Source organism: Dipodomys merriami, unplaced genomic scaffold (genome assembly GCF_024711535.1).
Source record: "Dipodomys merriami isolate MVZ:Mamm:240054 unplaced genomic scaffold, mDipMer1.0.p SCAF_416, whole genome shotgun sequence".
NCBI classification, from domain to species: Eukaryota; Metazoa; Chordata; class Mammalia; order Rodentia; family Heteromyidae; genus Dipodomys; species Dipodomys merriami.
The window spans coordinates 667,958-690,763 of record NW_027205782.1 but is presented as its reverse complement, the minus strand read 5'-3'; the positions used below and the strand labels follow the sequence as shown (position 1 = coordinate 690,763).

At 42.6% G+C, this 22,806-nt stretch overlaps 1 protein-coding gene across 1 annotated transcript in view; it reads right to left on the bottom strand.

Moving 5' to 3' along the window:
* LOC138807213 (creatine kinase S-type, mitochondrial) overlaps positions 1-22,806 on the bottom strand; it is a 28,991-nt gene that overhangs the window by 6,000 nt on the left and 185 nt on the right. The window contains exons 2-6 of the mRNA XM_069992807.1: positions 6,740-6,908; positions 4,832-5,030; positions 3,323-3,418; positions 2,685-2,906; positions 955-1,040 (exon numbers count right to left, since the gene is read on the bottom strand). Coding sequence (XP_069848908.1) covers positions 955-1,040; positions 2,685-2,906; positions 3,323-3,418; positions 4,832-5,030; positions 6,740-6,891 — 755 coding nt within the window. The 5' untranslated portion in view covers positions 6,892-6,908. The remainder of the gene's footprint in view (positions 1-954; positions 1,041-2,684; positions 2,907-3,322; positions 3,419-4,831; positions 5,031-6,739; positions 6,909-22,806) is intronic.

Sequence of the window (22,806 nt, the reverse complement as noted above, 5' to 3'; positions counted from 1 at the left end):
AAAATTCCTATTACCTCTGTAGCATGAGTGCTTCATTTCACCTTTCTCATTTCCTAGATGACCCTTCTCTCTTAATTGTGCCTGAACAAGTACTACAAAATAATGCTACCTTGATAGAATGAAGAATAAGGGAAACTCTAGTTCTCAAAGATATCATGTTGTTTTGTCCAAAATGAATATAATCTCCTTAGTTCCTTAGGATGAAAATAAATAGCTGAACTATGATAATATTTAGCTATGACACTAACAAAGAATATTTTGTCTCCTAACAGATTCCATCAAAACCTTATTGTGTTGTAATAAAATCAGGTGGGCTTATCTGCAGCCTGAAAGAGTTCATGCCTAAAAGAGTACTCCTTGGTTTGCTGTGTACACCTCGGGCCTCCATCCTCTGAGAACCTGCTCATGAATACTTTTACTATATCCTTTGCATAGAGTTAGAATAATCCACAAAGGTACAGGTGTCAACGTGGGCTGAGGACTGTTGCCATAACAAAATATATGCACACTTGTCAATTCCTCCTTTTAGGGTTTTTCTTAAGTTATCAGTATTCATTATTCATCTTTTCTCTTTTAATGTCATGTGAGGTCAAGTAATAAGGAAGCAAATCTTTTTCTTTTAGTGGTAGTCTTTTTGTTACCGTGCAAGATTCATGCAAGCCAGCTCACAATTCTAAATATCACAGTACTTCAATGTGTGTATATCACTCACACACACATACATACACACACTCACACACAAACACACAGATTCATACACACACTCATACACATACATACACACACACATACACAGACTCATAAACAACATTCACAAGTAGTCTTGTCTCCCCCATTTAGCTCAAGACGGGCATGCTGTCAACTGCAGTTCACAGCAACTTCAGGTTAGGACAAGCAAGTGATCTGAGGAGATCCTCTGCATACACGGTAAGTACGAAAATGCTGTGTCCATACCAGATTCCCCGGGCATCTGGCCAGTCACGGGCCATCCCCGCACATGTTAGTAAAGGGGAGACTGGCTTATCAAACAGAAAGTGGTCCTGTAGGCCAAAAGGGACAAAGCAAGAGAAGAAACTGATGAGATCAGGCTTAACTTCAAGTGCTAGGTGACCGAAGTTTCTATTCACTAATAATGGCTGAGGCCTCTTAGTAGTTCACAGCTTGGCTGCTCATAAGAACTCACTGGCAGCTTTAAAAAATGCTAGTGCCTAGTTACTGTCCTCTAGTGATTCTGTTTTATTTGCCCTTGTTCTACAGATATCTGAATTGATTATTATTGGGCATGGCCTAGGCAAGGGAGAGCTCTTGAAGTGATTCTGGTGTGTAGCTAAGGTTAAAAACTACTGGCTTCCTTCAAATGGATTTTTTAATGTATCAGAGATAGCCTGAAATTTGGTATCCTCTTGCCTCAGCCCCTCAAGAGTTGAGATTACAAGCATGTTACCATGCCCAGCTTGGATGGAATCTCTTAATTCTTAGATCACTACTGAGTATTTATTTACCACTAGAATGAATGTTATATAATGTCAGAGTAAACAAGCATGAGGGGTGCTATCCTGAAAAGTCAGTACTAGATGACATAGCCGACAATCTGTTTCTATCATTCTTTCTTATTAATTGACTTTATTATTATAAAAATTATGTACAGAGAGATTGCAATGAGTAAGGCAATGAGTACATTTCCTTTCATGGAGTGTCTTCTGCTCCCTCACTCTCTTCCAGTCCCTCTCTCCCATCTCCACCCACAAGTTGTATAGTTCACTTTCATCAGTGTCCAGTGAGCCCAAGGGGAGCTCCTTTATCCTTCTTTTCCTGGGTATATAAGAGCATATCTCTTTAATACCATATATTCAAACATGACTAATTAGAGGTAGTGGACATGGGGAGGAAAATCCTTCTAGGATCTGTAGAAAGTGAGAGAAATTAGAAACTTGAGTCAAGAGGATTTTAGACTGTCATTTCCCAAGACAAAACTCAACCCTGTGAACAAGCAATCAGATTCACTATTAGTTGTTCTGAAACAGACAGCCAGACAGTTGGCCGATGGCCATGGAGACCAGGAGGGTAAAGCTGCAACCAGATGGCTGGCTTGTCTTGTTCAGAAGCAAGGCATACTTTCTGGAATTTGAATGGATAGCATTTCTGTTTTCTTTGGAGATTGAGTTGCTTTTTTTAAGTACTCATTTTAACTGTGCACAGGGGAAAACTAAGGGACACGACTTTTGTCTACCCAGTGCAGCAGAGAAGCTTGGAGGTTACTAGAAGCAGTATGAACAACACGGGGCTCTGGAGGCTGGCACCACATGTAGGGGAGACCCTGCGTGCTGTGATTTCCTCCCTAGATTTTCCCAGCCTCCTAGACTTTTCTTTGGGAATGTAATGGTGAGCATCCTTTGGGTACAGTCAGGATTGTCATACCTAATAATTCGCATTTACCAACAAGCAAGAGGCTCCTCCATTCACCTCGACCCTCCAACACCTCCCCATCCCTACCCCCAAGCAACTTCACATTGCAAGAACCTCGCCATCTTCCATATACTGAGGTGGTAGAAATCCCAGGCTAGTCTTAGTCTGGGCCAATCCAGTTGAGAGTCTCGGACCAGGGCCAGGTCTCCCTGAGAGGACAGGACAGCCCTACACAGGCAGGGCTTTCTGTCTATCCACTCCCCAGGCAGGCCACTCACATCGATGAGCCGCTGCTGGTCATGCTCCGTCATATCCGACAGCCTGTAGTAGCGGCCAGCTAGATCCCCCTTGAGACCCTCCAGGGCCGTGATCGCCACATTCTCCACCTCCCTTCGTTCAGCCCGGGAGCAGGCGGGTGGCAGGCTCAGCCCGCGGATGCTGCGGCCGGTACGCACCCGAGAGGACAGCACATAGCGCTCATCAAATTGCCCATGGGTGATCTATAGAGCAGAGCAGAGCAGAGTGGAGGGTTACTGCCCAGCTCCGGGTCCCAACTTAAAGTTCCCGTCCACTGTCCTGGAGCTTCCCCGACGCTGTGTATAACTACAAAACCAACTGCTGGACACATCTGGAACTCTAGAACCTAATCTTCAGATAAAAAAAAGAGCAGCTGTTTCACAGAGTGGAGTCTGGAATCCGTGACCCCAATAGGTGCTTGGGTTGAAAAGAATTGCTTTAGGAAAGGATTGAAGTTCCCAGGGACCAACCCTCACCTAGAGGCATTTTTAAGGAAGGTGGAAACTTCTTACACTTTTCTTTTGGCTCTCCAAGGAATATGTTCTATTCTTACCCTCCCTCCAGAGCCCATATTCTGGATTCCAGCTTCAAGGAAGGAGAGACAGAGTCTGGAACCTACCTTGGATGCATCCAGGTCTGTTGGGTGCCTCATCACCCTAGGGTCATAGCCATTGTGCCTCAGTTTTATGACAGGGTCAAAAAGGTCAGCAAACACCTGCAAGAAGGAAGATGCTTCTGTTTCCACTTTAAATGGCTCATCTACTAGTGCAAGGCCCTTCCTTTCCCTTGCTCCTTTTTATCTTCACGGCCAGACTTGATCCCTCTGCTGAAATTCTTTATATTACTATGGGGGAAATGAGCGCAAGAGGAGGCTGGTGGCTAGTAATAAAAAGAATACCCCATACCACAGAAAACCTTGTGGGGTGGAGCATCTGGCTGCCTGAGAGAAAGCAGGGCTGCTGAACTCTTTTAAACCTCCTCCCTAGGGAATCTGCCAAAGCCACTGCCACTGAGTAATCTTGTGGTTTCTGCTCTGTGGAATAAAAAATGCTTGCAGGTTAGAGGCTAAGCTGCTAGGTTTTGTGCTGTGAGAAATCCAGGTTCTAAGGTTGAATTGTAGCAACATACTAAATACACGAGAAAATGAGGCTATACAAGAAGCACATGAAAGCAGGCAGGACCAAGCAGGAGGCTCTCCTGTGAGGAATTTCTCCAGCCCATCAGTTCTGTGCAAAATCTAGTTGACAAAACAAAACAGACAAAATACAACTTCAGGGATAGTATTTACGTTAAACAATGCAGAGAGAATCAGAATAACCTGCAGTTTGGGGGAACTGAGGGCTGTGGAATGTGGGATGTGGGAAAGGGCTTTCATTCTAAGGAAACAGTTCTAGTTTGGGGTTAGAGATGTCCAGAGCTGTGTATTACAATAGTCAGGGAGCCACTGGTTTTATTTATTCAAGATCACCCCTCTTTTCACTTGACGGAAAAGCTGGATGCTTGCCTGAGGACCTGCCTCCAGCTCCCTGTGGTAGAAGAAAGCAAAGAGGGAGACACAGGGTGTGGGCCTGCACCATAATGAGGGAACTGCCATGTGGAGAGTCGGGCATGAGGCTGATTGCTGTTAATAACAGACCATCTCAGGCTTCTGCATCAAGGATGAAGATACTATAATCATGGATTTGTCCAAGAGATTTAGTGAGCTCAGGAGTCTGGACTACAGTAGTAGGAAAGATCATTTCCAGACTACAGAAACACAGAACCTGATCCTGCCCAATACATCTCAGTCACAACATGACAAATCCTATTGTCATACTAGTGAATAAACTTTATTTGACTCTTACTTTTTCTGTACCAACTCATCCTCTTGACGAGCTCTGTCCTGCAACTCACTTCTCCAAGAGGACCATTTGCAGCAGCAAAGGAAGCGTTGTCTCTGGGAAGCTGCAGAACTCATTGTGCCAGGAAGTAATGCAGAGAATTCTCTGGGAGCTAGTCTCCCTTTATGGAAGCTATGCCTGATGGGGCAGAAAGCTGGCCCCATAGAGAAGAGGAGACCTCTGGGATGGCATACTTCAGTCCTAGCTGGGAGATCCTCCAGTCTGAAATCAGCAGCCAAGGCTCTTACCTCGTAGGACTCTTCATCTCCAGCCACCATGCCTACAGTCTTTATGAAGGGGTGGCCAGGGTTGTCCACTCCAGTCTGGATACACTGGTCTAGGGTGTAGCCGTTGGGTGTCACCTTGTTGCGGAGCTTGGCATAGATGGTGGGGGTGAGGCACTCAGCCATACAGTTGTTGTGCTTACGCAGGTCAGGATAGTCTGCACTGTGGGAGGAAAGAGGTTTCCAGCAAGCAGCCTCCAAGGAGAACTCTCCCCTTCTCACCTCGCCCACCACCTCCGCAACTCCCTCAAGGAGAAGACTACTCAGAGGACTATTCTTCTACTAGGCTCTCTTGGGGCTCACTGAACACAAAGACTGTTGTTGTCTAGAGCTGGTTTTTACTCAACAAACCCAAATTTTAAAAATAACAGTCAGCAGAGAAAAAGGCCCTATCTAATAGAGACCTCAAGATGCCCACTACCGACTCAGGTGAAGAGGGAGTAAAAGGAGAATATCAGGAATCATAAATCATATGCAGGCTTCTCTTTTGTCCATTAATATATTTTAGTAAAATTCAGCCATAGCCCCAGTATGGTCCCTTAGGTCTGAGGCAGAAAGACTAGAGACTCTGCAGATGGAACCAGCCTCAGTTATGTCCCTGTCCTGTCTATAAGGCTAGCATCATGAGAACTAAGACTTTGTTTAGTGGAAAGAGACATTCAGTAAATATATATTGAAAGACATCAAATAGGTGCTGTTGTATCCTGTGATATGTATTGGTTGGAGGGTGGGAGATTGAAGACCACTGTTACCTGCTCAAATACAGGTAATCTTAGTTCCTGAGTACATGCTGGTTGCCAGTGATTCCCTCAGAGGTGCTGATTCACACAAGACAGAAAATGTCTCCAAGAGACACTACAGTGGGTTTCCCAGTCTATCTAGTCACTCCTACCTTCATGGAATCCTAAGAAGTCACTCAGACTATTCAGTGTGTCACCTACAGCCAGATTTCAAGTGCTGAAAAAAATGTAGCTATTCATTCTATTTCTCCTTTCCCATCTGCAATGTTTTATAATGCTTAGGCTTAAAATCACCCCTATGGCATTTCATATCCCAGAATGTAATGTGGCAGTGAGTGAGGCATGCGATGGGTATGGGACCAAGGATCTTAGATTTGCCCTTGGCTGTAGCAGCTGTATGAACTTGGCTGCTGCTTAATGTGTGTGTGTGTTTGCTCAGATACATGTGCATGTGTGTATACATGCATGTATGTGTGTGCTTTGGTCCTGGGCTTGAACTCAGGGCCTGGGCACTGTCCCTACATTTTTTGTTCAGGGCTAATGTTTTACCACTTCAGCTACAGTTCCACTTCCAGTTTTTTGGTTGTTAATTGGAAATAAAAATTTCACAGACTTTCCTGCCTGAGCTGGTTTTAAACAGCAATCCTCAGATCTCAGCCTCCTGAGTACCTAGGAATAAAAGTACAAGGCACTGGCACCCAGCCATAATTATTATTAACTGCTTGATACTTTTTACTCGATTATACGTTATTTTTACAAAAAGCAGCAAAACCAGCTAACCAGTTAATTTTTAAGACCTCATTTCATCACGAAAGGAAACTAAGGTGAAAAATATTTCACTTAGGTAAAAGAAGTGCTTAATGTACATATTAGCAGATATTCTTAAAAAGTAAGTGTTGAATATATGTTAGCTATGATGGTTATTATTCTTCAAGTGGACTGCAAGCTCTGGGCAGAAATAATGATGCTACAGTTCCTTGTTTTTGTCATGGCTCACTGGGCTTAATGAGTCTCAAAAGTTTGCCTTAGTCCTCCTGAAAGACAAGGAGCAGTGTCTTTGCTGACAGTTTCCAGTAGGGAAAGGCATAGTTCTGGTAGGCACTTGGAATTATTTAAAGCTTTGAAAACTTACCTTGCAGGAAATAGCCTATGCTGTTCCCTCGCCTCAGCACACACCTTCTGCCTGTTCATCAGGTAACCAGTGGTCAGGGCACTGGTGCCCAGTGTAGTAAGTAGGAGAGATGCATTGCGGCCAGTTAGCAACTTGGAGAAGATGCTGGCCATGCTTCTTGGGTCAGTGTCTGGAAAGCAAAGGAACGGTCAGAAAGTGTCAGGTGGCCCTGGATCGTTGTACAGAGATCATCAGGCGAGTAAAGAGCCACAGCCCTTTTTGGGGTTGTCTTGTTTTTCTATTTCTTCTTTTCTTTTTTGTGTTCTTCACATTCCTTTCCAAACTGTGAACAGGGTTAGAATTCAGAAATGTCTACATTTCTCCGGATGTTCTTCAAGTACTCAGGTCAAGATGCTAACAATGAAGTAAGAGAATTGTGTTGTGATTCACCCACTGAGTTAGAACTCTTGGAAGGGCTCAAAGTCTTTCTAACAAAATTCTATTCAGTTTAAGCCCTGGGTTCTTGCAGATTAACAATAGATTGCAAGCATTCTCTTAGAGATTACCAAGCAAGTAAAAAGGTATAATAAAGGAGAGCCAATCAAAGGAATAACCACAGACTTAGACCTCCAATGATTTGAAGATTCTGGAATGCCAAACAAGAATATAGATTAGCTTTGGATAAGATATTTTTAAAAACTAAGTGTTGGAATCACAATCATAAGCAAAACAGTATGAGACTAATAAGAAAGAGAATGATTTTAAATCACTGGATATAATACAGCTGAATGAATTGGAAGGTATATCTTGAGAAATTACCTAGAATATGAAACAAAGAAACAGAAAATATCAGTTCAGAAATATAATGGAAAAAATGCCATGGTCAGATACACTTCTAATTCAAGTCTAATAGAGAATAGAAAAAAAAACCCTGAAGTCATTACTTGTAAAGAAGTAGCCAAGAGAATTATCCAGAACTGATGGAAGAATAGAGGCATAACAAAGTATAAGCAAACTGAGAAGAAGCTAACACCTAGAAAAGTAACAGTAAAACTACGCAACAGTAACAAAGATATGAAAGGCAGAGAAAAAAGATAGCTCATCTTCAAAGGAATGACAAATATCAGCTAAGTTTTCAAAAATGAGCCCAAGGAAACAATGGTTTAGAGACAAAGGGACAATGATTATAAACATATTTGGAGACACGGTCTAATTCTCTTTCTAAAGTGAGAGTGAAGAAAATAAAAACATACAATGAACACATCAATAACAAAGGAACTACTAAAACACATATTTGAAAAGGAAATAAATTGAAAACAGAACACAGAAATGCCAAGAGTGGAGTAAACATGTATCCATCTTAATAAATGTTCATTTAATTATCAACAACTTAATAAGCTCAGAATAAGCATACACAGAGATCAGAATGGCCAATTCTCCCCACAGTGTCACCTGGCAGGGATACAATGTAGGTCTTAGGTTAGAAGACAAAAGAACAGCTAGCTCACTCTCAGCACTTTATTTGGTTTCCATTATTTGGATTTCCCTCCCAATTCAAAGGCTCCTAGAACTGCAACATGCTCCAGGCTGTATTAAGAGCTTGAGGTAGGCAGGTGGGCAGTTGGAGTTCAAACTCTGAACCATCCATGGAATGATAAACTGTGCTTAAGATGAGCATGAGCCATCACAAGGAGTGCTATACACACAAGTCTAAGAGTATGTTTTTAAGCTGGGCATCTGCTTAAGTGGCTCCTGCCTATAATCCTAGCTACTCAGGAGGCTGAGATCTGAGGTTCAAAGCCAGCCTGGACAGGAAAGTCTGTGAGACTCTTATCTCCAATAAATATTCAGAAAACTGGAAGTGACACTGTGGCTCAAATGGTAGAGCGCTAGCCTTGATCTGAATCACTGAGGGATAGCGCCCAGGCCCAGAGTTCAAGCCCCGTGACCAAAAATAAATAAATAAATAAAAATTATCTTTTTAAGGTCTACTTTGTCCCTTGATTTTATTTTGGAAAAAAAATCAACCTTTAGGTTTATTGTTCCCAGCATCCCTACTAGACATCTCTATTAAACTAAAATGTCTCAACTAAAAGCATCAAAGACCATGCACATATCTAAGAAGTTGTTTTTCAACGTTACTAGGAAATTAGATACTCAGACAGCTTTTCTCCTATGTTAATGTTTATGAAAAAATTTCAATACTAAAGACAGCATGGATTGCTAAACCGTAAAGATAAATTGGTCATTCTTTTTTTTTTTTACATTTTTTAATTGTGAAAATACCGTACAGAGGGGTTACAATTACATGAGCAAGATAATAAGTACATTTCTTATCAAGCATTGTTGCCTCCTCCTTTGTTTCCCCTTACCATCTTCCCCCACCACCACCCCCCACTCGCCAAAGTTGTAAAGTTCGTTTTTCGACATAACGTCTTGTACATCTCATTGTTGCAATGGGTCCACCTGTATCCCTATTTAAACAATTTGTTTTTCCCTTCCCCTCCACAAATTATACCAACATCAAATACCGTGTGTAAGGTCCATTCCTGGACGACGAACAGACCTCGCCCAGTACCTGCGTTACCTAGGCAACTGGGATACCTGGAAGAGGTCACGTCCGCATCTGCTGAGGTCACATCCTAACCTGATGTGGCCACACCTTTCTCCCACCTGATCCCACTTCCCTTTACCTGGACACACCCTTCCCCGCCCCCTACCCTATATAAGGCCTAAACCGCCGCCAGACCGCCCTCTTTTTTTCTTTTGCCAGCCGCGTGGAGTGCCAACCTTGCCTGGTTCCAGCAGGTCTACTGAATAAACCCCTTACCTGAATACCACGTGCGTGGTGCAGTTTCAGTTCTTACTCGGTCACCTCTTTTTAAAAACCTAACACCGTGAAAACAGGGGTTATACCGTGGGGGAGGGACATACAAAGCAACAAAGAAATCATCTTATAAATATGTTAGAAACAATTGCAAGAAAGAAAAAAACATTTGAATCCTTATCTTGGGGTTCATTTTGCCTATCATCAACTTATCTGACCGTATCTGCTTGTCTCAGACATATACTAGTTATTGCAAATAAGGGAAACCATGGGACCTATGTTTCTTTGAGATTGGCTTACTTGGCTTAATATAATTTTTTCCAAGTCTTTCCATTTCCTAACAAATGGAGCAATGTCATTCTTTCTGATGGAAGCATAGAATTCCATTGTGTATATATACCAAATTTTCTTGAAGTTGTCCTAGGGACGTATAATGGCCTAATGCTAATCTCCTCATATATGCTCCTACTAGATTTCAGGATGTTGTCAGTCAATGTCCTTCAAGAAAAGGCAAGAGCAGGTCAAAGAGCTGCACTAATGCTCCCTGACCCTGTGTGCAGCAGGCAGCTCTAACACACACAATCTCTTGAGTTGTCTTTTCTGGCTCAGAAAAAGTAAGTGTTGTCCAAATGTTTCATAGACAGGAGAAGCCTAAAGTTAAGCTAGAACATTGCCATTTCCTAAGTGAATAAGTGTATTCATTTTTGAAGTTGACCCAAATATCTTGATCTTATGTTTCTTTCTTTTCAGTTGTCTAATTATGTGTGATCACGTCAAAATCTGTTTGAAAGATAAATCATAAGAAGCAGTGTCAGAAGTGTAGGGAGGGAATGGTCTCCATGTACAGCCCAGTAACAGCTGGTCTTCAAGGACTTCCTACCTGTGAGGTTTCTATGTGAATGGTGCCTGGCTCAAAACACTAAGCCTTGAAATGTCTCCTAAGCATAATTTAATTTCTGGAAATAATATTAACTTACTTTTATTTTGTAGTGCTAGAGATCAAATTCAGGAGCTTTTGTATGCTACACAAGTCCTCTATCACTTACCTCAGCCTCAGCCTCAATTTTATCTTAGTAACAATTCTAACACTGCACTCATGTCTAAACAATGGTATATTGTTTTGGGCTCTAATCATAGAGAGATCTTGATTGTAGGAAGCAGAGCAAATCTGCAACTGAAATTCTTAAGTACCCCTTCTAGAGAGTTGACCCGGGATCCAAGCTTCAGTGCATTAACAAATTCTTCTTCCTTCTATGGTTCTCTTTTGCCAAGATACACAGACATCAAGTTTCACTATTAAGCTGATATACTTGGGTGTGAAACTGTAACAAAAGTCTCACTGAATCTTTGATCTGGGAAGGGCAGCTCTGTGCTCTCCTGAAATTTAGAGCCAAGTTGGAATGAAATCACTTTTTTTCTCATGATTTAATGAAATCTTTATTGCATGTTAAAGTAAGTTTTTTTAATTTTTTAAAAATTATCTTAAGTTGTACAAAGGAACTTCAACATGTCAGTTTATGAACACAAGGAATTTTGATTAATGTCAACCTCTAAAAGCTATGCCGGCAGAATATTGTTTTGACTTCTACATGCCCCTGTAACATGGCAGGCTTCAGATGTTACAGAAGTAGTGTTAGTGTTCGTGGTTGAACTTTCTGCTCAGAAGACACTCCATTTTGTTATTTGATAACATTAAAAAAAAAGTGGGAAGATGCTAGTGTATGAGGTGGTCTGCACTCACCAAAGTGCAAAGTATGTGACTTCATCTAGTTTCCAAATATAGTTATTTTATAAATACTGTATCTCATGGAAGAAAGTTTTGCATAAAAAGCAATCTTAGGTTCATATGTAAAACCTTTCACATTTTCCAATTTCTTCCTTGGCCTATACATTATCATAACTTATTGAACTTTCCATTCAGAGATTATAGGAGGAGCCATATAAGCCCTAGTACATCTCCCAGAATGAAATCTTCAGCATCCAGAGCCTTCACTCCTGCAGCCAGAGGGGTTTGTGGGAAACAAAGGAGCATCTCACTTGCATCTTGCAGCACACACATCTGTGTCTCTGTAGTGGTATCCTTTGAGAACCCACTACAGTATACTGATCTTATTCTCTTATGCTCTTTGGAGCATAGTCTATAATAGAAATGCTTTATGTGACAGGGGCATGCAGTACTCATAGTTGGGGGCTCCAGTGTGATTTTAAGGTAGACTGAGAGTTCTTTCTAGAAATCCTGGGCAGGTTATATCTGTGCTTGGTTCTATTCTTTCTTACCCAAGGCTGACTTTCAGCATTTTCAGACTGGACCTGCTTAAACCAAAGTAGGCTCATGTGGATGACGTTCATTCACCCCAAGATCATGGAAGCACACACATTGGGCTATCTCGGTATTTGATAGGAGCAACAAGTGATGTCAATGATGTGAGGCTGACAATCCAATATGACATTTTCATGTGGTTTCCATGAGCCACGATACATTCCCAAAAGTAACTTCATCTTCCCTTGGTTGTGACTTTTGTTTGTGAGCGTGGCCTGCAGCCCTCTGCTATGGGAGAATTTGCGGGAAAGTGTATCACCACTAAAAGAAGTTTCACACATCACCCCTAGCTCCTCCTCACTCTATACAGAGTGTGAAACAAGACAAACAGTTGATACGAGACAGTCCCTACATTCTATCTTGGGAGAAAGAGACAAATACCAACTGAACAAGACTGCACTGGGAATTTCATAAAATCACATATAGTTCATGCATGTATCACTCACTCATAGACTGTCACTATTTTTTTGCAGATTTTTAAAATTTTATTTTTATTGTAAAGATGCTGTAGAGAGGGTTTACAACTACATTTCCTGTCCAGCAGTGTTACCCCTCCCTTGTTGTTCTCCTACTATCTCTTCCCCTACCTCCCTCACTCCTCTCCACCCCATGCCTGAAGTTGTAAAGTGCATTTCCAATATACTGCCTTGTGGGTATCGTTGCTGCAATGGGTCATCCTGTGTCCTGTTTCACTGTTTTGACTGTCACCATTTTAAAAATAATGATTGGCTCTTTGTACTTTGGTGCTAGTGTAGTAAATCACACTACTTTGTTTTGGAAGAAGTATTGCCATTTCTCATTCCTTACTCCCCTTGGAGTTTGGACTTTGCTGTCTCATCTTCCCTGTCTGATGGGGTTATAATCTGATGTCTCACCCCAAGGGGACCACTTTCTTTCTGAGTTCCCACAGTGCTCCCAGGCTGCTTATTCATTGGCATTTAGGCTGCAATGTTTTTAAATATCTGTTGTTGAACTTAATTGTCATGTACTTATGCCATTTTAAGGAACTTTCACTGTCTGTATTGTCTTTGCCTAAGATGAATAGAATTCTTGAAGGCCAGGAACCATTCTACCTGCCATAGTTCCTTGTGCCTAGTAGCTTCTCAGTGAACAGTGTTTCTCTAACTATATATAATTGCACTTAGGTGCCATATAATGATGTTTTAATCAACACTGGGCCACATGGATGATTGTAGTCCTCTGAAATTACAATGGAGATGAAAAATTCTCATCGCCTATGTCATGCTGTAGTAAAAGGCACTGCACATGGTTTTGCGCTGAGGGGGTTATAAACAAATCTACTGCAGCCATACAAAACCATAGTACGTACAATTATGTACAAGATGAACTATTTAATAAAAAACACACAACTGGCCTTTGCATTTACTTCTTTTAACTTATTTTTAAAAGGCAATTGAGTCTGAAACAGTACCTTTGTTATACACAGAGAGCAGACTCACATCTGGTCATGTGTCCTGTGTCTCTTAGTTGTATCACTAGGCCATGTCGTGCTAGGGACCTGGACATGTAGGTTTATTCTGCATGTCAGCATATCAATTCCTCTCCATGTGATGTTCCCACAATGACCAAATCATCTAATGCTGTAGCTCCCAGAACTTATCCTATAAAGGAGTGACTCACTGCTGTATGGGTGAGCAGTGTTCTACCTGACTGTCATCAGCTCTAGGTGGGCATTTTTAGATATTTTAGACATTGTTAGGTATTCTGTAAGAGGAGAAAAGTCCTTTTCCCTGGCACCTCTGCACCTGGACTGGCCTCTTTACTGGCCCCTTTGTTTGAATATTTTTCATGTTTTAAATCTGCTACTCCCTTGGCATTATACTCAAGTCAATTCAAATTTTATATACTAGGTTTCTGGATCCAAACTTTATAAAGATCCAATTAGCTAAGCATGATGGCTCATGCCTATAATCCTAACTACTAGGGAGGCTAATTATAGTTCATGGCCAGCTCAGGCAAAATGTTCCTGAAACCCTTTATCAATCAATAGCTGGATATGGTGAAGCATACCTATCATCCTAACTATTCAGGAGGCCAATCAGGAGAATCAGAGATCCAAGCCAAAAAATGTTTGTGAGACTCCATCTCAACGGAAGAAGCAAATAAAAAAAATCTATTTTTATTTATTCATTTTTTTGGTCCGTTGTGGGGCTTGAACTCAGGGCCTGAGTGCTGTCCCTGAGCACTTCTGATCAAGGCTAGCACTCTACCACTTTGAGCTACAGCACCAGTTCCAGTTTTCAGGTAATTAATTGGAGATAAGAGTCTGATAAACTTTCCTGCTTGTCCTGGCTTTGAACTGAGATCCTCAGATCTCAGCCTCCTGAATAGCTAGGATTACATGGGTGAGCCACTGTCCGCTGGTCCTATTTTTATTTTTATCATGCTAATACATCCCTTTTGCCTACTAATAAAAGCAAGCAATCAGGTCTGAGAGATTTGGTTTGCAGTGTCTCATTGCTCAGGTTGCTGGTCTCTGAGATACTCATGAACTGAGGTGACCGTTCGGACTCGACAGGCTGCTTCTTGGGAGCCACTACACTCATCCTCAGGAGTTCCCACAGGTGGCCCTGAAAGGCTACTTAGGAAGATCACAGTGTGTAAATATGCATGCTCTTCATTTATTTAATGGGCTCCTCAGATTGAGAAGGCAGGTGGAGAAGGAAGCATTAGTGAGAAGTAAATGCTGGGTGTTGGCAAAATATAATTTACATCTTATGTCACCCTAGAGATTCCTCTATGAAATAGAGGAAAGGAAATTAAACAGTTTTATTATTGTATAAGTATTAAACCACTGGAGCATATCACAGACCATCCACTAAAAAGATTTTGCAGACAGAAAGAGAGTTCGTCCTTTTATATAGATAATCAGATAGGATTCGTTATATACTTGTTCTTTAAAGAAACTAACATAAGAAGACTGGATAGCATTGTAAGTCATTCTAAGCTAACATGGTGATTGTGCTGGTCCTAGGGGTCAGCTAATTGTCTTTCTCAAAGGACAAAGAAATGTCCTCACACCTCTGTGACAGGAGGTACTTCTACAAAATAGAGCCAGGCACCTAAGACTACTTTTGCACTGAGTGTGGAAACTACTGACTGGAATTACAGAATTGCCTTGCTGCTTGTTTCTAAGAGATGACTTCTGACTTGTTAAAGTGGCCCAGGTTCACTGGGGTTCTTGTTGTTGCTATTGTGTTTGAGACAAGGTCTTGCTATGTAGTCCAGGCTGGCTGCCAATTCATGATTCTCCTATCAGCCGCCTGAGTGCTGTGATTATGTGTACATATAACCCATCTAACGTTTTTTTAACAAATATTTCAAAGGACTAGAGAAAGAGTGTGATAAATTTTCTAAAGGAGAAACTCCCCTCACCCCCCCCCAAAAAAAGAGGGGGTCCTTCCCTCTTTGCTCCAGGAAACATTTTGTTTCCTCCAGGCCCCCATGTGCTGAAAAGCACCATCAAAGTGAACAAGCACTGGGAACTAATCCTGTATTTCAAAGGGACAAGGCCCAGTAGGACCAGGTCACAGCTTTTCTTAGCTCTAAAGCCCAACTGACCCCACAGATGATAGGCTTTCACTAACTGCTTGGGTGAATAAGTGAAATGTCCTAAGAACTTGAGAATTAGAACAGACATTAGAGGTCATTTAGTCCTTCTTAGGTGTTTGCAGTAGAGATGGGACACTCATGATTATGAATAACACGAGTGTGGGGTTATGAACACCAGCCCTGGAGCCAGAGGCCTGGATTCAAGTTCCAATCTGCCATCATCAGGTTACTTTGAAGGCTAGGCTATCTTATAGTATTCTACTGGGTCTCCTCAGCCAATGTGGAGGCTTTCTCTAGATCCCCTCTCTCCTCAGGACAGTGACTCCTTCTGATCCGCAGTAACTCTTGCTCAGCAGATGTGCATTCTGCAGGCCAGCTCTGCTCTGGCTTCCAGACTCTGTAACCCTTGTGTGACTACAGCTAGCTCCTATGCTTGCCTCCCTTATGTGCAGGGACTTCTCAGGCCTGCTGCCTACCCCAGAGCACCAAGTGCTGGGGTGCAGGAGCCTTCTTCAAGACAAAGATGTCCTTGGTGGCTCCCAGTCAGAGATCCTACTTGGGAAGATGAGCTAGCTTGGAAAAGGTAGAGCCTTCTTTGGGTCCTAGAAGTCTCCTGCTGACTACTGCTGAGGAGAGTGTGGGAAGCAAGAGGCCAGAATAAGAGCTGCCCTGACAGACCACAGCAGCGGCCACTGGCATGGGCAGTAAGCACCAGTCTCCCACCCTGGCTGGGAATGGAGCACCCAGACTGCTCTGAGAACCATTGTAACCATTCCAAAGAGGGAGTGGGAAAGCCACAATTAAATTGTGACAGTGCCACACTTGAAAAAAATCTACAGTAATAAAGCTGCCTATATATATATATATATATATATATATATATGTGTGTGTGTGTGTGTGTGTGTGTGTGTGTGTGTGTGTATACACACACACACATATATTTATATATTTATATTTGAGAGATATTTATTAATAAAATCATAGTGGCAAAATCTTTGGAAAGAATTCACCTGTCAGAAGGGAAAGGGTGGTGTATTAAGTATGGCACATTCCAACTATGGAATAATGTATGGATTTAGAGAAAAATTACTAAAAGTAATTCAAGTCACAGAAAGGTAACTTCATAGCAATAGACTTGGAGAAAGCTGCTTATTAACTTTCTCTTGATGGCATTCCATATGAATCACTTGAGTACACTTAAGTAAAATGCTGAAATGAAACCAGCTGTGAGAGTGTAAAAAAGAATCCCAATTCTTAGGAGTTTTCTTTCACCTGAGGGTCTAACGAATATCCTGAAAACTCTGCCTAGACTCAGGCAATTGCCAGCCTTGCTGGCTGGGAGAGCCTTGTTTTGCCCACCTGAGCCTCAGCAGCTCCTTGCCTGTGTTGGAATCCGTGTGATGAACACTCTCCCAGAAGGAAGGCACAGGTCACAGCAGGCACTCAGTAACTGTGAGCGCCCCCCCCCAACAGCTGGCACACTGTGGGATTATTCCACTGTCCCCAAGCCTTCTCTGATGAACCCAGTCAGTACTGCCCCATCTCAATTTAGTTTGTATTTTAACATTTAAAGTGTTTTACTTAATCTATCTGTTTATATATCTATCTAACATCTATCTATCACTATCTATCTATCATCTATCTATATACCTTGTCTTTCCTAAGGACATGACTTTTTTTTAGGGGGGGTCCGGTCGTGGGGCCTGAACTCTGGGCCTGGGCGCTGTCCCTCAGCTCTTCAGCTCAAGGCTAGCGCTCTACCACTTGAGCCACAGCGCAACTTCTGGCTTTTTTCGTTTTTGCTTATGTGGTGCTGAGGAATCGAACCCAGGGCCTCAGGCATGCAAGGCAAGTGCTCTACCACTGAGCCACCTTCCTAACCTGGACATGATTTTATTTGAAGTGCCTATTGCATACTTTCAGATCTACTATCTTTTTAATTTTAATATATATTTTTATTGTAAAGATACTGTACACAGGAGTTGCAGTTATATGAGTAATGAGTACATTTCATATTGAGCATTGTTACCCCCTCTTTTGTTTTTCCCCCACTATCCCTTCCTTCTCCACCTCCCCAACTCCTCCCTCTCCCACCAAAGTTGTAAAGTTCTTTTTCAACATAGTGTCTTTCAACATAGTGTACATTGTTACAGTGGGTCAACCTGTATCCTTGTTTAAGCATTTTGTTATTACCCTTCCCCTCCCCAAATGAGAAAAATGTATATACAAGATGCAGGGCAATGGAGTCAAATACAGTGAAAATAGGGGTTATACCATGGGGGAAGAACATACAAAAGAAACAAAGAAAATCACATAGTACATTATAAATACATCAGAAACAATAGCAAGAAAGATAAAACCTCTTGTGTCCCTATCTTGGGGTTCATTTCGCTTAGCATCATCTTATCTGGTCATATGTACATGTACATAGCTTTTGACCTTCTCTGCTTGTCCTAGACATATACTAGATATTGCAAACAAGGGAAACCATGGGACTTATGTTTCTTTGGGCTGGCTTATTTCACTTAATATACTTTTTTCCAAGTCTTTCCATTATCTTTTGAAAAACAACATGAGGGTTCACAAAGTAGGTTCATTTAGGTTCCCTTGGCCTAAACCTCCTCTCAACATTGCCTTTGGCTTCTAGGTCTCCCTTTTGCCATCTCTGACCTTTGACTGGGGTATTTCTTTCTACCTGGAACTCATCTTTCCAAGCCTGCCACTTTTTTTTTTTTTTTTGGTCAGTCGTGGGGCTTGAACACTGGGCCTGGGTTCTGTCCCTGGGCTCTTCAGCTCAGGGCAAGCGCTCTACTGCTTGAGCCACAGCGCCACTTCCGGTTTTCCAGTGGTTTATTGGAGATAAGAGTCTTAGGGATACAGGTGGACCCATTGCAACAATGAGATGTACAAATCCTTATGTCGAAAAATGAACCTTACTTTGGCGGGGGAGGGGGGGTGGTTGGGAGGGAGGAGATGGGAAGAGATGGGAAGGGGAAACTAAGGAGGAGGCAACAATGATTGATAAGAAATGTACTCATTATCTTGCCCATGTAATTGTAACTCCTCTGTATGGTATTTCCACAATAAAGAGAGAGAGAGAGAGAGAGAGAGAGAGAGAGAGAGAGAGAGAGAGAGAGAGAGAGAGAGAGAGAGAGAGAGAGAGAGAGAAGAGAGAGAGAGAGAGAGAGAGAGAGAGACTCATGGACTTTCCTGCCCTGGCTGGCTTTGAGCAGTGATCCTCAGGTCTCAGCCTCCTGAGTAGCTAGGATTACAGGTTTGGGCCCCTGGTGCCCGGCCGCCACTTTAAAAAAAAAAAAAAAAAAAAAAAAAAAGATAATCGACTGAGCTCTTAGCAAGGGCTTGACAAATATCCTCAGACTTTGTAACAACCACACCAAGCAGGCATTATTTTAACTTGAGAGAAGTCAAGTGATGTGTTCTCGGTCTTGGCGCCAACACACAGGTGGAGCTAGGGGCTGAACCTAAGTTTGTGGTTATCCCTAGATCCAGATTTCCTTGTGGACCCCAGCACCTCACATGCAGCCCTTACTGACCAGCAGGTAGAGGGAGCTTTCCTGATGGGCAATGACCTAGCAACGCCACAGGTCACTCCAAGAGCAGGGAAATGCGTTGCACAGGATTGTCACCGCAGAGCATGTGACTCCACTCAGAGTCCCAGGACATTATAAGCCTGTTCTCTTCCCCCTCTCAGACATCTGCTGCAGTGGCCAGGATACCCAAGCTATCTCTGCTTGCTTCTCTCTGGCACTAGGCACCTAGTGTACCTTCCAAACTATGCTGGGATGCTGTGTCAGCCAGCCTTCCTCTGAGTGCGGTGCATGGACCTGCTTTCTCTCTCCTCTCCTCCTCTCTCCCCTTCAAGTGGAAGCAGGGATTTGAAGGGTTGGGAGGAAGTTTTTTGTTTTTTGTCAGCTTTAACACTAGAGAAGCTGTTTGCCTCGGTTTCCCTACCTTGTGATAGCTCTCATAACCCCATTTGAAAAGCATTTTTAACGGTCTCTGGGATAAAACTGGGCAGAATTCCTGGGCTCTAAGCCAGGAAGAGTGAAAGTCAAGCCTTACTGAGCCAAAATAGGCAAAATAGGACAAAATAGGCCAAAATAGGACAAGTCACATCGAGCTGCTCAGGCAGCATACCAAAAGAGTTTTACATTTCCCTAGCCCAAGCAGGTATGCTGAGAGCCTGAGTCCTAGTTTAAGCATTTTCTCTGGTTCTGTGACATCCTGGAATGTGGGAGAGCTGGGTTCTGTCCCTGCCCCAACGCTGGGCCTCCTAGTCATTCTGAATACCGGGATGGGGACACTGTGTGTGCCTTTCTGCTGACTCAGAGTTATTTCTGATCCTGCGGTTCATGGCATCCATGTGGCTGAGCTCCGTGGAGCCAGAGGACAGATGGAGGAGAGGGATTTGAGGGGAACTATGTGTCAGCTTTCAGTCAGAGAGTCACCCCAAAGCAGAGGATGTCCTTGGGACTGGCTCAGCTCCACAGGACATTCTAAGCAAATTCTCATGTTCCCAGTCTGGTAGGCCTGCAGAAAATAATTGCCTTCTCCTAGCTGTAAGACAGCAAAAGGTCCAAGTTACCTCCCAACCAATGCAATCTGTCAACCTCAAGAGACACCTTTGCCCTCCTCGACAGGATTCAGCAACTAGAAAGTCATGGGCAGCAGATGTTTAGAGTCTTTCGCTATAAGGCAGAGACCTTTCCTATACCCTGTTGAGATGATGACATGAAACTATTACCAAACTTATTTTTTTAATATGTATTTTTATTGTAAAGATATTGTACAAAGGGGTTACAGTTACATGAGTAAGGTAACGAGTGCACTTCCTATTGAACATTGTTACCCCCTCCTTTGCTTTCCCCTACTATCTCTTCCCTCCCCACCTTTCCAACTTCTCGCTCCCCCCCCCATTTCCCCCCAAGCTGTAAGGTTCATTTTCAACATAGTGTACTGTATGTCTCATTGTTACAATGGCTTAACCTATATCCTTAGTTCAGCATTTTGTTATTTCCCTTCTCCTTCCCAAATTAGAAAAATGTATATACATGATGCAGGGCACCAGAATCAAATACAGTGAAAATAGGGGTTATACCATAAGGGAAAAACATACAAAAGAAACAAAACAAATCACACGGCACATTATATGTACATTAAAAACAACAGCAAGAAAGATAAAACCTCTTGTGTCCCTCTCTTGTTCATTTCACTTAACATCATCTTATATGGTCATGTGTACATAGCTTTTGACCTTTTCTGCTTGTCCTAGACATATACTAGTTATAGCAGATAAGAGAAACCATCGGACCTATGTTTCTTTGGGCCTGGCTTACTTCACTTAACATGATTTTTTCCAAGTCTTTACATTTCATATATATATATATATATATATATATATATATATATATATATAGAGAGAGAGAGAGAGAGAGAGAGAGAGAGAGAGAGAGAGAGAGAGAGAGAGTGTGTTGTACTGGTAGCTTTAGTATGGCCTTGCTTGTGATCATTTGGGTAAATGCCCAAAAGTGGGACTGCTGGTAGGTCATAGGGGAGCTCTATGTGTAATCTTTTGAGGAACCTCCATACTGCTTTCCAAAGTGGTTGAACAAATTTATACTCCCACCAACAATGCAGTAGGGTTCCCTTTTGGCCACATCCCCTCCAGCATCTGTTGTTATTAAATTTCTTGATTATAGCCATTCTAAACTGGGGTAAGGTGGAATCTCAATGCTGTTTTGATTTGCATTTCTTTTATGGCTAGAGAAGTTGAGCATTTCTTTATGTGTCTATTGGCCATTCTTATTTCCCCTTCAGAGAAATCTCTCTTTAAGTCTTTAGCCCACTAATTAATTGGGCGGTTGTTTCTTTGAGGATTTATTGTTGGGGGATTCCAAACCTATCTTTCAAAAACAAATGTTTTCAAGTGAACAGGTGGTTAAGTGGCACCTACCCTTTGAGCCACTCTGACGGAGTGGCACTCCCATTTTCTCTGCTCAAGAGAAGCTAACTCAAAGGTTCTTATACAAGGGAATATGACCTTCAACATTCACCTTCAGGACTGCTTCCCTATGGGGTTCCTGGCAAAATAGGCAGGAAATTCCAGCGTCCTGGACACAGGCTGTCCATATTCCCTCAGGAAACTCAGATGGTTCTCTCTTTAGACTATGGTAGAGGTAGGGACCCAAGCCCTCCAGTCTAGGGGTAATGTGATCTCCAGTTTAGCCCCACTCCTGCTCCCAAAAGCCAAAGACAATTTCATTCTATACACTCTCAAACTGTGGTTTTCCTGGAAATTCTTTAGCTACCCTTTCAGGAAAACTTCCCTGGCATATAGCTCATGTTTGAGTGTGTGATTTGTCCACAAAGCCTGCATCGTCCAGAGGGTGCACGAACTCTTATGCCTTAGTCCACAACTAAATCACCCTCACGTGGTCTGGGGTCTTTGCAAAGGCATCTGCCCAAACAGGGGAGAAATGAAGGATCCCAGCAGCCTAACGATGTCCACATGCTCTCTGAGAGCCCTCCTCCCACCTCTGGTGGCTGTACTCCCCATGAAAGAGCAAAGCTGACCAAGGATACAGGGGCAGAAGATAAAATGTGAGAGCAGCAGACAGAGCGAGCATGCTCTTCTGCCTTCTCATGAGGGAACATACTGCCTCGTCACAGACTCCAGCTGACACTGTGGGGGCCAAAGGGCCAAAGGGCCCCACAAGGCTTTGTGGGAGGTCTAAAGAGCAGCCTGGAGGAGACAGGAGGGTTTTGGCAAATAGGCTTTCCATACATGCACAGCAGAGCCCCTGAAGGCACAGATGCCATCCACTCACAGGGCCAGAGCAGGGCCAAAATAACCCTGAGGGCAGACAAGCAAGGAAGCAAAGAACACATCTCTGCCCAAGTCTGAAGCTTCAAAACAAAACCCAGCCCCGCTTGTTCATTGCATTAATGATTTAAAAGTGAATCTCTAGGAATAATATTGGCCAGTTTAATTTGGATTTGATTTATAAGTAGTTAGTTCTTTTTAAGACCCTCAAGAAAAGAATAAACTTTCTAGTTGATTCATCTCAGGTCATTGATTTGTGCCTCTCCTAAAGAGAAAGCATTCTCAGAAATAAGTGATCGATCTCTGAAAACGACAAGGGAAAGAAATGTGAGGTTTCAAGTTGTGCCAAGTTTAGTGTCAAAATTCCACACACAAATTTTTTTTTCAACACATATTCCAGACTCCCTGTGGGAAGGTACTGGGACTGGGTGCTGCCATGATTCTGGCACCTCGTACTGCCAGGGAAGAGGAGTTTTCAGCCAAGGGAAGAACTGTGCTAACTTTAGCACTTTCCTCTCTCTGTA